The following is a 15069-nucleotide window of genomic DNA, read 5'->3' on the forward strand; positions in this document are numbered from 1 at the left end:
GTCAGCCACAAGGTCAATACTTCAATGCTGAAGGGCCAGTGGATCTGTGGTGGGGGTCAGCACAAGAGGTCAAGACTTCAATGCTGAAGGGCCAGTGGATCTGTGGTGGGGGTCAGCACAAAGGTCAAGACTTCAATGCTGAAGGGCCAGTGGATCTGTGGTGGGGGTCAGCACAGAGGTCAAGACTTCAATGCTGAAGGGCCAGTGGATCTGTGGTGGGGGTCAGCACAGAGGTCAAGACTTCAATGCTGAAGGGCCAGTGGATCTGTGGTGGGGGTCAGCACAAGGTCAAGACTTCAATGCTGAAGGGCCAGTGGATCTGTGGTGGGGGTCAGCACAAAGGTCAAGACTTCAATGCTGAAGGGCCAGTGGATCTGTGGTGGGGGTCAACACAAAGGTCAAGACTTCAATGCTGAAGGGCCAGTGGATCTGTGGTGGGGGTCAGCACAAAGGTCAAGACTTCAATGCTGAAGGGCCAGTGGATCTGTGGTGGGGGTCAGCACAGAGGTCAAGACTTCAATGCTGAAGGGCCAGTGGATCTGTGGTGGGGGTCAGCACAGAGGTCAAGACTTCAATGCTGAAGGGCCAGTGGATCTGTGGTGGGGGTCAGCACAAAGGTCAAGACTTCAATGCTGAAGGGCCAGTGGATCTGTGGTGGGGGTCAGCACAGAGGTCAAGACTTCAATGCTGAAGGGCCAGTGGATCTGTGGTGGGGGTCAGCACAAAGGTCAAGACTTCAATGCTGAAGGGCCAGTGGATCTGTGGTGGGGGTCAGCACAAAGGTCAAGACTTCAATGCTGAAGGGCCAGTGGATCTGTGGTGGGGGTCAGCACAAAGGTCAAGACTTCAATGCTGAAGGGCCAGTGGATCTGTGGTGGGGGTCAGCACAGAGGTCAAGACTTCAATGCTGAAGGGCCAGTGGATCTGTGGTGGGGGTCAGCACAAAGGTCAAGACTTCAATGCTGAAGGGCCAGTGGATCTGTGGTGGGGGTCAGCACAGAGGTCAAGACTTCAATGCTGAAGGGCCAGTGGATCTGTGGTGGGGGTCAGCACAAAGGTCAAGACTTCAATGCTGAAGGGCCAGTGGATCTGTGGTGGGGGTCAGCACAGAGGTCAAGACTTCAATGCTGAAGGGCCAGTGGATCTGTGGTGGGGGTCAGCACAGAGGTCAAGAAAACCCACATTAGAAAGGGAGACAACGGATGACCTAGTGACAGCTGCACTACTGGTGTTTAGTATACCAGCAATTGAGGGTGGACACGTTTCTGACCACTTAAGTTTCAAATAAGTGTGTTAATTACTTATTGTAAAGCATTTGAACATTATTTTGTGTCACATGTTCATTATTAAGTTGACTAAAAATGGCAACTGCATGTTCAGTTTTGGCAACCAAAAGCTGATGCCTGGCAACCACTTTTAAAAGTTAGCGTTGAGCCCTGAGTGTTAATAATTAATGCTGTCAAAATTATCGCGTTAACGGCGGTAATTAATTGTTTGAATTAATTGAGTTAAAATATTTAACGCATTTAACGCATGTGCAGAATGGCCCGCCGATACATCCCACCAGTGGCAGCGCCAGGGTATGGCTGGGGTAGGCTACACCCATACCAAGAAATGGCTCAGCCCCACCATGAACAATGATGTTAAAGGAAGCAAAATAAAGTCTGCCAACTCGCGGAGTAAACTGCACAGACAGCAGTTAGTAAGATTGATTTCAGCCACTTGTCTGGAAATACCGAAGACTAGAAACGGTTGTGAAAACTTTTGTCACGTAGTGATCGTCTTCTCAATAGAACATCTTTGATAATGTCTTCTGGCCAATCAGAATCAAGATAACGACGTGGTGTTGTTGCAGGAAGTCCCGACGGAGAATACTTTTGCTGTAGTACATCTCGATACAACATTACGTGTTGATAGAAATCAACACGTAATGAAATAAGACCCCACGGTTTGATGATTGATAGGTGTGTGGGCTGTCTTTCATTTTGACACACAGAGTAATGTTATAATAAACTGTATGTTAAATGGATATATCCGCCTTCTTTCATTTATCTTTCCATTCCCACAACAATATACATAAAGAAATGGCATATTCTGGACATAGTTCGAACGGTGATTAATCTGATTAATTACTTTTTAAACTGTAATTAATCTGATTAAAAATGTTAATCGTTTGACAGCCCTATTAATAATTAAGTCTTTTTTTATATATGTACAGTGCGTTCAATACGTAAACAAAGCGGCACTTCAGTGGCTTGAACAGTTGTCTAAGCCAGGGGTTCCCAAACTTTGCCATGCCAAGGACCCCATATAGCATTATCGTCTGGCGGGGACCCCCCTGTTGCAATTTATTTTTTAAATAATGAGTACATTATGATGGAAAATATGACTAATTAATCATACAGCTTAATACGTTTTCTTAATATATATTTGTATTAATAATTAATAATCAGTTATTCTTCTAATTTTTGTTTGTATTTATCTTTTGTTTGTCATTCATTACATTGATTGTGTCTTCTGTTATAAACATTCTTACAATATTAAATAGTAATATCAACAGTAAACATATTTTAAAGCATTTTTAAAGTGATTTCTGTCTTTATAATATTATATAATCTTGAACAGTAATATGAACAATTAACATATATTTTTAGCATTTTTGAAAGCTACTTATGTCTTAATAATATTATATATAATATTCAACAGTAATATTAACAATAAACATATTTATATTCACATATATAAACAACAACATTTGCTACATCCGTGCTCTCGTCCGGCTGCAGAGCGAAATATTCACTCGCTCTCACTTGCTCCAAAAGCTGAGCAGATACTCAGTTTCACTCTCAGTAGCGGCAGCTCGATTCTGATTGGCTTGAAGGGCGGTCGTGTGATTTAAAAACAAACAAATTAAATATTAATAAATAAAAAATATTAAAAGATTGGCTTCAAAGGACACAGATTGATAGTTATTAATAACATCTAAAAAAAAAAAAAAAATCCCCGTTCCCTCAAACTTTGCGTTGAGCGGCCCCCCGGGGGGTCGGGGCCCCCACTTTGAAAAACACTGGTCTAAGCCTCCATAATGCTCCTTTAATGTGGTCCAGACGTACCCCGTAGTCCTCGGCCATCAGTGTATTTTCATACGAGCTCAGCCATCGCTCCGCCTGCTCCAGCTCTCTCTGCAGGAGACAGATCTCCAGCTCCTCCTCGTAAAGGATCCTGGTTTCCTCCCACACCTTCACCACCTTCTCCTCCAGTTCCTCCAGCTCACAGACTCGCTCCTCCACCTGCGAGGAGGAGGAAAGGGATGAGGATGGGATTACAGAGCTGAATCCCAGATCAAATGCACGCTAAAGGGGTCTTTTTTGTTCTTATTTTTCATTCTTTTAAGCGACATAGTTACAAGACACGCAATATCGTACACAAACTTACATAAGAAAAGTGAAAGACAGACGCAAAGACAAGACAGGACCTCAATTTTGCTTTGAATTGAAATATATAATAAAAATAAAAGACATTAAATGAAATAAAATCAAAAACAATTGGGCAGTAGCAACATTATCCTAAAAAAGTGTACAGTCACGGTAGTTTAAGAAGTACTTTACTTTCAAACAGATCGCTCTCATGGATTCCCATTGTTATTTCTTAGCATGTTTGACACATTGAAGGTCACCTATCAGGCAACAGCATAGGTCTCAGATATATAAAGATATATAAACAACACGTCTATGAAGTGTTTTGCTCCAAACACCAAACAGATCATTCTAGCCATGCCTCATACCCCTCTATTTCACTTCCTGTTTCAAAAGTGCTGATTTGGGTATAAAGCTTTAAAGAGGAGGGGTCTGAGCTCATGCGGGACCCGGCAGCTACTGTCTAAACCAGGGGTCGACAACCCGCGGCCCACGGGCGGCCCTTTAAGCCCTCTGCTCTGGCTCCCTTGAGCTTAGACAAAAATAAGAAGGAAATAAAATAAAAGTATTTGTAGGACTATTTATATTTTCTTGCATGGTTGGAAATGTTTCGTATCTTGAGGTGATACTGTGACACATAAATAAAAAACAAAACGGTTTTAATTAGGTCAACTAAAATATGCGTCACATCCTGCTACGGTCCCGCGCGAGCGCCTTTTCTTGGAGCCGAATAACCTGACCCCGGGCTCGATGAGCGAACTATGGATAGATCAAAGAAAAGTACCGGAGGAACACAGGATTTAATTCTGTGTGGACAGTTATCTGCTTTCACAGCAAGCGATGCTGGTTTACCGGTATGTTTGATATGTAGAGAGAAGTTGTCAACGGTGGTGCAGCCTTTACGTATCGAGGAACAACACGGGAGAGGAAGACAGCTGACGATCTTCAGTCATAATTCAATCGGGTCTGTAATTTATTTCAGAAAACACTTTTTGTTATATTCCATGGAACGTCCCGATAGCAATGAATACATTAAATGCTTTGACAATAAATACATACAAAAATGGATCTGTGGAAGCCGTAGCGCTGTAAAAAGCACGACCAATCATCTGCCTCGGCCCGGCTAAAGTAACTGGATGGCCTACCTGCCTGTCAGCCTTCCATCTGGGCACAAACTGATCTCGTGCCCTCATTGGTCATGTGCGCGTTCGTGTGTTGGAGGAGGGGCTCTGTGAGGAAGTCTGAAGGAAGGGGCAGATTGTTTCCGGCTGCGTACTTTCAAATTCTAGCGCACTCGTGCTGGTTTCTTCATTCTTACCTACCATACCTTTAACTATTTTTAGGGTGCAGCTATATGTTTTATTTATTTCAAAGTGGGCCCATTTTAATAATATTTGTTTTCCTTCAAATGTGCAGAGGACTCCCCAAGTGCTGTGTTTAATTTATTTTAAAGTAGGCCTGTGTATTATTTTTAATTCTCCTTATAACATTATTACATGTCATTTGTTAGACGCTTTTATCCAAAGCAATTTGGGGTGAAGTGTCTTGCCCAGGGACACAACGACATGCTGACGCAGTGGGACTCGAACTTGCTACCCTGTGATTCGAAGTCCAGCACACTACCTACTGAGCCACAGCCTCCCAAGAGTTCTTTGTTTCTTATTAGAGGTTAACAGTTTTATATCATGTAATAAATAGCCTAATAAATGCAAAAAAACTGTAGTTTTTGTCTGATATAACAATAAAAAACTATGAGATATGTTTTGCGGCTCCAGACAAAAAAATGTTTTGGAAAAAGGAGCAAAATGGCTCTTTTGGTCAAAAAGGTTGCAGACCCCTGGTCTAAACTAAACACTGCCGTGATGAAACGCCATATCATGGATCATCAAGGATTATTTCTGAAACAGTATGGAGCTCAAAGGCTTTCTCTCTTGCCGGTTATACCACAAGGTGAGTTCCTTTTTACTTCCTGCTTCTTCACACACATGCTCTCCAGTACAGGTTAGCTCTGAGTGTTAGCGATGCTAATGTAAACACCGACCATTTTACGTCCAAAACAGTCGGGCATTGTTTCTGATAGCAACGTTTCTGATTGGGCCGTGGGTCCACATTTCAGATATTACGTCATATCGGACGCAAATCTGGATCAGCTCCGATGTTCCCCGTTTTTAGAGATTTGGGTACGGAGGAAAAGAGAGAGGGTTTTATTTCCTGACGCTGCGTGAGTTCCCCGACACACGGGACACATGTTTATGTAGAAAAGACATAATAAAGTGCATTTTGCATGATAGGTCCCCTTTAACATTCAGTTGAGAAAACGGGCCTCAAAACTCATCAAAGGTTTAATTTTTCCTTTTCAGAATATACGTTATCTTTTCCATAGAACAGCAATTATGCATTGCTTGAATTTTACTTAACAGACTGTATGTGGTTTGTCTTGTGTGTCATGTTTTGCATTTTGTCTTTTTGTTTATGTATGTCTGTAAGTTGTTGCTATTGTCGGGACTCCCTTGAAAACGAGATGGTGCATCTCAAGGGGTTTATCCCAACGAATACAAATGTCTATATAATTACTAATTTCCCTCCTGTGGCCTCTGAGTGTTACGCTGAAGGCTCTTTGAGCATGTTTTCTCTCACTGATTGTGATGTTATGTTAAATGTTTGTTTTTCATGTATTGTGTCTTGATATGTGTCTGTTGATGTTACACATGGAGCTGCTGGGATGCAAGTCACATTTCAGACTTGATCTGACCATTAAAGTATCATTGTATTTCAGTAGAATATCCTCCTTCTTAGATTTAACTTTCTTACCTCTGGAGACATGAAGTTCCCTCCCTCTATCAGGCGCCTCCCGTCCTCTTTCACAGCCAGTGATTTGCTGAGCTGGCGGTCAATCTGGACGCGATACTCCTCGTGTTTTTTAATAAGATGCTCCAGGTCGTTTCCCTCCACGCTCAACGCCTCGCTTCGAACCAGAGACAACATCTCCCTCAGCCAGGCCCTGAAACACAACACAGACGTCCAGCTTCATCAACACATACGTCCGCATCAGACCCTTCCTCTCATCGACCGCTGCTGAAACTCTGATCCATGCCTTTATAACATCCCGACTGGATTACTGCAACAGCATTCTTTTTGGATCACCTGCATTCACACTAAAAAATCTTCAATATGTCCAAAACTCAGCTGCCCGCTTGCTCACCTCCACCCGACGCTCCGACCACATCACCCCTATCCTCCATGACCTCCACTGGCTCCCCATCAAACACTGCATTGACTTTAAAATATTACTTTTCACTTTCAAAGCCCTCAACAACCTTGCCCCCCCCCTACCTCTGTGACCTCATCCAACGACACACCCCCACCCATCGCCACAGGTCTGAAGAAGCTAACCTACTGCAGCCCATCAGGACAAAGCTCCGGACCTGGGGTGACAGGGCCTTCGCTGCAGCCCCCCCCTTACTCTGGAACTCCCTCCCCAGCCACGTCAGATCCACCAACACTCTCACATCATTCAAACAATCCCTCAAAACTCACCTTTTCACTCTTGCCTTCAACTCCTAATCCACTAACCCCTTTCCCTTATTCCTCCTAGCTTAGCACATTCTACTTTTGTTGTTATTTTGTTTTACTTGCTTGTAAGCGCTTTGAGCACCAGGAAAAGCGCTTTATAAATGTAATGTATTATTATTATTTTGTACTTCTTTACTTTACTATTCTTCTTTGCTGTAACTGCTATCATGTCAGTGTATGTCTTTGGTGGGTCATTATCTAATTCAGCAGTGACGTGATGTACGTTTTTTTGTCTTATTGTAATTGTTTTTGGGGTGTGCTCGTATGAAATAATAATAATGTATAAAGACAATGGAAAAACAACCACATCCATCTGCATTTGTATCAACACTGAACAGATGATGTGAGGATGACCTAGCTAATATATATAACGTCTAGAAAGCACATGATGCAAGTTTCTGGAGCAATATCCTTACTTAAAAAAAACACTCAACTAATTTGAAATGGACCTACACTACATGAGCTAACAACTGTCATTTTAAATGTAGCTACATGAGCTAACAACTGTCATTTTAAATGTAGCTACATGAGCTAACAACTGTCATTTTAAATGTAGCTACATGAGCTAACAACTGTGATTTTAAATGTAGCTACATGAGCTAACAACTGTCATTTTAAATGTAGCTACATGATGAGCTAACAACTGTCATTTTAAATGTAGCTACATGAGCTAACAACTGTCATTTTAAATGTAGCTACATGATGAGCTAACAACTGTCATTTTAAATGTAGCTACATGAGCTAACAACTGTCATTTTAAATGTAGCTACATGATGAGCTAACAACTGTCATTTTAAATGTAGCTACATGAGCTAACAACTGTCATTTTATATGTAGCTACATGAGCTAACAACTGTCATTTTAAATGTAGCTACATGAGCTAACAACTGTCATTTTAAATGTAGCTACATGAGCTAACAACTGTCATTTTAAATGGACATACATGAGCTAACAACTCTAATTTTAAATGGACATACATGAGCTAACAACTCTAATTTTGAATGGACCTACATGAGCTCGCTACAGAGGGATAAGTATTTCTGAACGTCTTCGGCCTGGCCCAGTCTGGCTCTTCTTTGGGAAGCTTTCTCCTGGACGTTTCTCCAGAAAACCTCCAGTTCCTCCAGCCTCTGAGTCACAGCGGATCGGACCGGAGGCTGCCGGCGGCTTAGAGCTCGACCTTCGTCTTCACTCTTCTTCACCTCCTCTGAGATCAGAGCCAGGTCCCTCTGATGGCACAAACAACAGCAACAACCAGGCAGGTTAACTGATGTTGTTAAGAGTAAAACATACAGCAACAAGATTTATAATCGTACTTACAGCTAGACAAACTATTATGCAAATCTGGTAACAGCGTTTTCCATTTTCTGCTACTTCAAACTTTTCTTACGGTTAATTTCAGATGCAAATATTGTTCTTTTTACTGCACTACATTTATTGAACTCTACAGATACAAAATGGATGGATAAGAAAAACTGCATTAATCCTTATCGGGACATTTCCAGCAGTATATAAAATTAAACTAAATCTTTACTAACTAAAATGTAATAATTGTTAGGGAATAATTCTCCTTTACTCCTAAGATATCTAACCTTTTTGCCCTTTGACGTTTATGACCAACCATGACGTCTGTTATCTGTCTTAAGGAATGGTAGGCCTCAGCTATGTTGATATTCCCAGTTTATGACCGGTCAACTCTCTGTCACAAATGGTTTATGGTTACGATGGCTTCGAGGCCATTAAGGGTCAGATATTTGATTCAGTGTCCCCAGATGTTTAGGCTATCTCCAGTGTTCCCAGATGTTTATGTTATCTCCCCCAATATGTTGATTACTCTCTGTAAACCATTTAAAAGGTCTAGCAGGAGAGAGGCGTGGGAGAATTGATGTGGCAACTCTACCCGTGCAGTCAGAACCTCTGGCTGCTGTGACTTGTGACGTGAATCCTCCGGTCGAGACTTGTAATAAACCATCAGTGTTTGACATCAAAGCTCCAACTCTCCTCGTGTCTCTCTGAGTCCTGACTCTCCATTGCTACAGAAGTTTCCCTTACAATAATATACTATGTACTATTTGAAAAAGGTCTTTCTACAGTATATAATTTGTACTCGCCTTTGGTACTGTGGGCGTCATTGCAAATACTTTAGTACTTTTACTTCATAAAATTTGAATGCAAAGCATTGACTTTTTACTGAGTATTTTTACCAGTGTGGTGTTGTACTAAAGTCAAATATGTTATTCCAATACATATTCCACCACTGGTCAAACCAAATATAACTATAAGAAACATACACGTATTTATGGCTCTAAAAGCAATATTCATCTCTTACCGATGCAGCATAATGTGAAGGACACATCAAACTTTCCCACAACTAATCAGAAAAGTTGGTACTTTATATATAAACATCAACAGAAAAATCTACTTGTGAGTTTTTGATTTTTCTGCCTCGCACTCCCCTCCCTTTCAGACATCCTCACCTCCAGCGCCTCGTGCTGCTTCAACAGAGTCTGGATGGAGTGCAGGTCGTGCTCCTGATCCTCCGCCTCCAGCACCGCCTCTTTCTCCGCCATCCAGCCCTTCAGCTCGTCCACGTCGTGATTAAACTGATGAACTTCCCGCGCTGCCTGCAGACTCTGGAGGACACGGGACATAACACAATACAATAAAACACAAAACAATACAACACAACACAAAGGGGCTTTATAGGCTTGACCACATTTTAAACTAGTGTTGCACGGTGTACCGATACTTGAAAGGTACCGCGATACCCTGCCGTTAAAAACGTTACGATTCCTCCGTTTCATTAGTATCGGTACTTTAAGAATGACGGGGGAAAGTACTCCGGTGAGAAAGTGCCGTTTTAATAAGAACCGTGTGTGTTCAGCGCTCTGCTTCCACTCCCTGCACTGCAGCCATGCCTGCAGTCCCTCCCCTCTCAAGCACGCTCTAAGTCCCTCCCCTCTCAAGCACGCTCTAAGTCCCTCCCCTCTCAAGCACGCTCTAAGTCCCGCCCCTCTCAAGCACGCTCTAAGTCCCGCCCCTCTCAAGCACGCTCTAAGTCCCTCCCCTCTCTCGTGCACGCGCTAGCTGCCAGAGCATGTGAGAAAACGAGAAGCATGGCTGCAAGTGGGAGTGCAACTGCCGCCTCGGCTTGTTGACAAAAAAGACGCCAGAAGCGAAAAACAAAGAAGTTGTTTATAGATGATGCTTAATTGTATTTAATACAAATTCTAGTCATTTATTTTATTTATTGTTCTCATTGTTTAAAAGTTTGTGTTATGATTCTGGTGTGAAATAAAGCACAATAATTACATTTAAGACTGTTTCCCTTGTTTTAAGAAAAGTATCGAAAAATAATCAGAATCGCAATTCTGGACTTGGTATCGAAACCAAAATGTTGGTATCGTGACAACACTACTTTAAACATAGTATTGCCAAAGCATTCCACACAATACTGCTATATTTTATTTGACTATATATATATATTTTATTTTTTTTTTTCATGTTATTATAATTTTTGTAAAATAGTTCTCTATCTGTGTTTTAAACATTTGTTTTTACTTTTATGTACGCACCACGACAGCAAGTCAAATTCCTCGTACATGTCAACCTACCTGGTGATGAACCTGTTTCTGATTCTGATTCTGACAAGCGTTATAACTAGGGATGGGTATCGTTAAGGTTTTAACGGTACTACTACTTTTATCGATACTACTTATTGATCCGGTCCTTTAACGGTACTCTTATCGGTTCTTTTGAAGAAAAAAAAAAAAGGGTTAATTAATTAAACAAATTGTAAATAATGTGAACTAAAAATACAGTGGTAGAGCAACACAGGTGGGGCAGACAGGTATGCTACAAAAGGCCTATCGGTTCTTCTGGAGGAAGATTGAGGTATACATAACATACCTGACGTGGAAACGTTACTCGTGGATGGAGCTACAGAGCTGCTAGAAAGACAGTGGAACCCGGTGCATTTCTCCGTCTGAATGTGGAGCACTTTTGCTAAACGTTTAGACAAATTGCTCGTGTTACCGCCCTTACATGCTAAACTCTTATTGCACTTTGTCCACATCAAGACGGGTAACATTTAACCACACCTTAAACACTAAACATGAATGTCAACAATACATGTGGCACAACAGCATATTGTATAAGTACACACTGCTACCCCCTCTTTCCTCCCACAGGTATCAGATGTTTGTGAACTCTGGGATGTTTCCTACCTGCTCTCTGGCCCTAATGCTGCTGTTAAGCTCCTCCCACAGATCGCTGAGGGCGTCGTCTCTCCTCCGCGCCGAGCGGTCCGTCTGAAGGCCTCGACTCAGCTGCTGCACCGAGGTCAGCCGGGTCCGACCCAGACCCGACGTCTCCGACACCAGAACCTCCAACTTCTTCTGAAGCACCTGCAGGACGGGGGAGGAGAAGAGAGTTTAAAACAATGAATCAAATATCACGGTGATGACGATGACCTAAACTTTTATTTTCATGAACAATGTACGCTAGAGGGGGACCAGAACAGTTTTAAGCTTCTTCTTGCCCCTTTTGAACATGACGGAAACAATGTGATTTTGTTCTCAAACCCTCGCAGATATTACCCCCCATTCATTTAGTTTTTTGTTCAGCATCGAAACATTCATTAGCTAACAATGACATTATTGTTCTATCAGTGGTGAACTGTGTCTATCACTATCTGCCCCTTCCTTCAGACTTCCTTCCAGAGCCCCTCCTCCAACACACACGAACGAACGCGCACATGACCAATGAGGGCACGAGATGAGTTTGTGCACAGATAGAAGGCTGACAGGCAGGTAGGCCATCCAGTTACTTTAGCCGGGCCGAGGCAGATGATTGGTCGTGCTTTTTACAGCGACACGGCTTCCACTGATGATATTTTTGTTATGGATTTGTTGTCAAAGCATTTCATATATTCATTGCTATCGGGATGTTAAGAGCATTCCATGGAATATAACAAAAAGTGTTTCTGAAGTGAATGACCTACCCCACCTTTAAGTACATTTCAAAGGCCATACTTCTTTACTTTTACTTGAGTAAAGAAGTTTAGTTAGTACTTCTAATTTTACGTGAGACTCACCTCCACGTCCTCCAGATCTTGTCCGCAGTCTTTGGACTCCACCACCGTCTTCTTGGATGTCAGCCATGTTTGTAGTTCTTTGGCTTCTCTCTCGAACACGTAGAGGCGGAGCTGGTCTTCCAGAGCGGAGCGACGAGATGTTGAGAGTCGAAGGAGAGTCTCAAAGCGTTCAGCAACACCTGGGAGAGCCTCACTGACCAGAGGACTGAGACAGAAACACTTTTTAATTCATTTTGAACATACTAGTTAAAAGCTCACCTATTATGCAAAATCCTCTTCTTCATGTCTCTTCTACATCAACATGTGTCCCCTCTTCTTCATGTCTCTTCTACATCAACATGTGTCCCCTCTTCTTCATGTCTCTTCGACATCAACATGTGTCCCCTCTTCTTCATGTCTCTTCTACATCAACATGTGTCCCCTCTTCTTCATGTCTCTTCTACATCAACATGTGTCCCCTCTTCTTCATGTCTCTTCTACATCAACATGTGTCCCCTCTTCTCCATGTCTCTTCTACATCAACATGTGTCCCCTCTTCTTCATGTCTCTTCTACATCAACATGTGTCCCCTCTTCTTCATGTCTCTTCTACATCAACATGTGTCCCCTCTTCTTCATGTCTCTTCTACATCAACATGTGTCCCCTCTTCTTCATGTCTCTTCGACATCAACATGTGTCCCCTCTTCTTCATGTCTCTTCTACATCAACATGTGTCCCCTCTTCTTCATGTCTCTTCTACATCAACATGTGTCCCCTCTTCTTCATGTCTCTTCTACATCAACATGTGTCCCCTCTTCTTCATGTCTCTTCTACATCAACATGTGTCCCCTCTTCTCCATGTCTCTTCTACATCAACATGTGTCCCCTCTTCTTCATGTCTCTTCTACATCAACATGTGTCCCCTCTTCTTCATGTCTCTTCTACATCAACATGTGTCCCCTCTTCTTCATGTCTCTTCTACATCAACATGTGTCCCCTCTTCTCATGTCTCTTCGACATCAACATGTGTCCCCTCTTCTCATGTCTCTTCTACATCAACATGTGTCCCCTCTTCTCCATGTCTCTTCTACATCAACATGTGTCCCCTCTTCTTCATGTCTCTTCTACATCAACACGTGTCCCCTCTTCTCCATGTCTCTTCTACATCAACATGTGTCCCCTCTTCTTCATGTCTCTTCTACATCAACATGTGTCCCCTCTGTGGAAAGAGACTCTGAAAGTTTCAGGAACAAAGATTCTCTCTCTTTTTGATCCATTTCTATAAAAACCTGTCTGAAAATGAGCTGATCAGATTTTGGACACTTTATGATGTCATAGCGATGTGTTGTCTTGTGTAACCATTAGCCAATCAGCAACCAAGGTAACCCCCCCCCCCCTTATCAGCTGAATCTCCTCCTATACCTCATTCACACCAACGGTGTTTCAGGGCCGGTTCGGAGCTGGAGCTTGAAAAGCACCGGGTTTTCCTCTTCACACCGCAGCGGAGCAGCCTCTTAGCTCCGGAATCCGGTTCGTTTCAAGCACCAAAAAATTGTCCGGCCAGAGCAAAAGCACCACATACGTCACGCTTACGTCGAGGCGGGGACAGAGACAGATCAACTCCTGAACAACAACAACAAGCCCGCGTTTTATCCAGTTTGTACAACGATGGAGAAACTTAACAAGAGTTTCAGTGTTTCTGCCATAGACTGTATAAAGGTTTCTGCTCATGGTGAAGCAACGTGTCTGCGTGTTAAGGTGGAACCTGAGCATTCACGTTGATCACCTCATTATAACTCATTATAAATCTATAAAACTATAAATATTCAACTTTACTTCACGTGTTCATTTGAGAACAGCTGTTACATACCTGGGTGAAGGTTACAGTTCATTTAAATGAAAGATATAACGTTACTTCACACTCATGGTTCAGTCCACCTTAAGAAATAAGACCGACCTCGGAAGCAGTTGTCAATAAAAACCTTTATTGACACGAGTACACTTTTTTATCAGAATATAACTAAACCACAGAAATGACTCCGGAAAAGCTGCAGATAGAGCCATGAGAAATGAATGCAACTGATTTCATCCGCGCGGTTTGGCTTTATGAAGCAGGCACGCAAACGGTTACGTCATGACGCAAACGATGACCCAACGACACATTACCAGTCGGACTCTGGGCGGTGTGAAAAGAGCTAAACCGAAGAACTGGTTCTGAACCTGAAAAGCTCTAGCACGGAGCTTGAACCGGAGTTGCGTTGGTGTGAATGAGGTACTAGAGGTACATTGAGTTCTTTGTAACCAAATGTCTCTCAGGGGGCGTGGGGAGGGGCTCCTTATTTTCATCTAAAGTAACAGACAGAGAATCAGCACTTTGGCTGAAACAGAGGGGATTATGGGTAATGCTGCAATGATCTGTTTGGTGTTTGGAGCCAAACACTTCAGAGACATATTGTGTATATAACTGGGAACTATGAAAAACAGTATAATAGTATTTATGTGTGCGTTTACCTGTTGGGATGTCCGAGGTGCTGCAGCGACGCTCCGCTCTCCTGCAGCTTCTCCACCGCCCTCCTCTGGTTTTCCAGTTCTACGTCCACAGAGTCCAGCTTCCTCAGCAGAGCCTCCGTCGCCTCCTCACTCCTCCCACTCTCCCGAGACTCCAGACTTACCTGCTGCTCCTCCAGCCACAGCTCCAACTCCGACACCTAAAAAAACCACACACACACGTTTATATATCAAAACCAAATCAAATCAACATTTTGTATAGCCCCGAATCACAAGAAGCAAACAAAAGCAGCACCACGGCAGGGCAGGAGGTGAACTGGGACCTCTCCAAGTAGCAGTCCACGCTCCATATTTAGGTCTGGTGGGGGACTTGAACCGGCGACCCTACAGCTCACAGCAGTGGCGGCGCTAGGGGGTGGCTACTTGGGCTCAAGCCCCCCCCCCCCCCCCCCCTGCTCAACAACTTCAAAATGTAAGCCCCGAATCTCCTACGATCCT

The 15069-nt window shown here is 43.0% G+C and overlaps 1 protein-coding gene across 1 annotated transcript in view; it reads right to left on the bottom strand.

The window, feature by feature from the left end:
* The window catches only part of sptbn5 (spectrin, beta, non-erythrocytic 5), a 138417-nt gene that overhangs the window by 28113 nt on the left and 95235 nt on the right, over nt 1-15069 (bottom strand). The window contains exons 67-73 of the mRNA XM_034233828.1: nt 14575-14771; nt 12085-12289; nt 11216-11395; nt 9467-9622; nt 8001-8218; nt 6228-6417; nt 3114-3290 (exon numbers count right to left, since the gene is read on the bottom strand). Of these exons, the coding sequence (XP_034089719.1) occupies nt 3114-3290; nt 6228-6417; nt 8001-8218; nt 9467-9622; nt 11216-11395; nt 12085-12289; nt 14575-14771 (1323 nt within the window). The remainder of the gene's footprint in view (nt 1-3113; nt 3291-6227; nt 6418-8000; nt 8219-9466; nt 9623-11215; nt 11396-12084; nt 12290-14574; nt 14772-15069) is intronic.

Source organism: Gymnodraco acuticeps, unplaced genomic scaffold (assembly GCF_902827175.1).
Source record: "Gymnodraco acuticeps unplaced genomic scaffold, fGymAcu1.1, whole genome shotgun sequence".
Lineage (NCBI taxonomy): Eukaryota > Metazoa > Chordata > Actinopteri > Perciformes > Bathydraconidae > Gymnodraco > Gymnodraco acuticeps.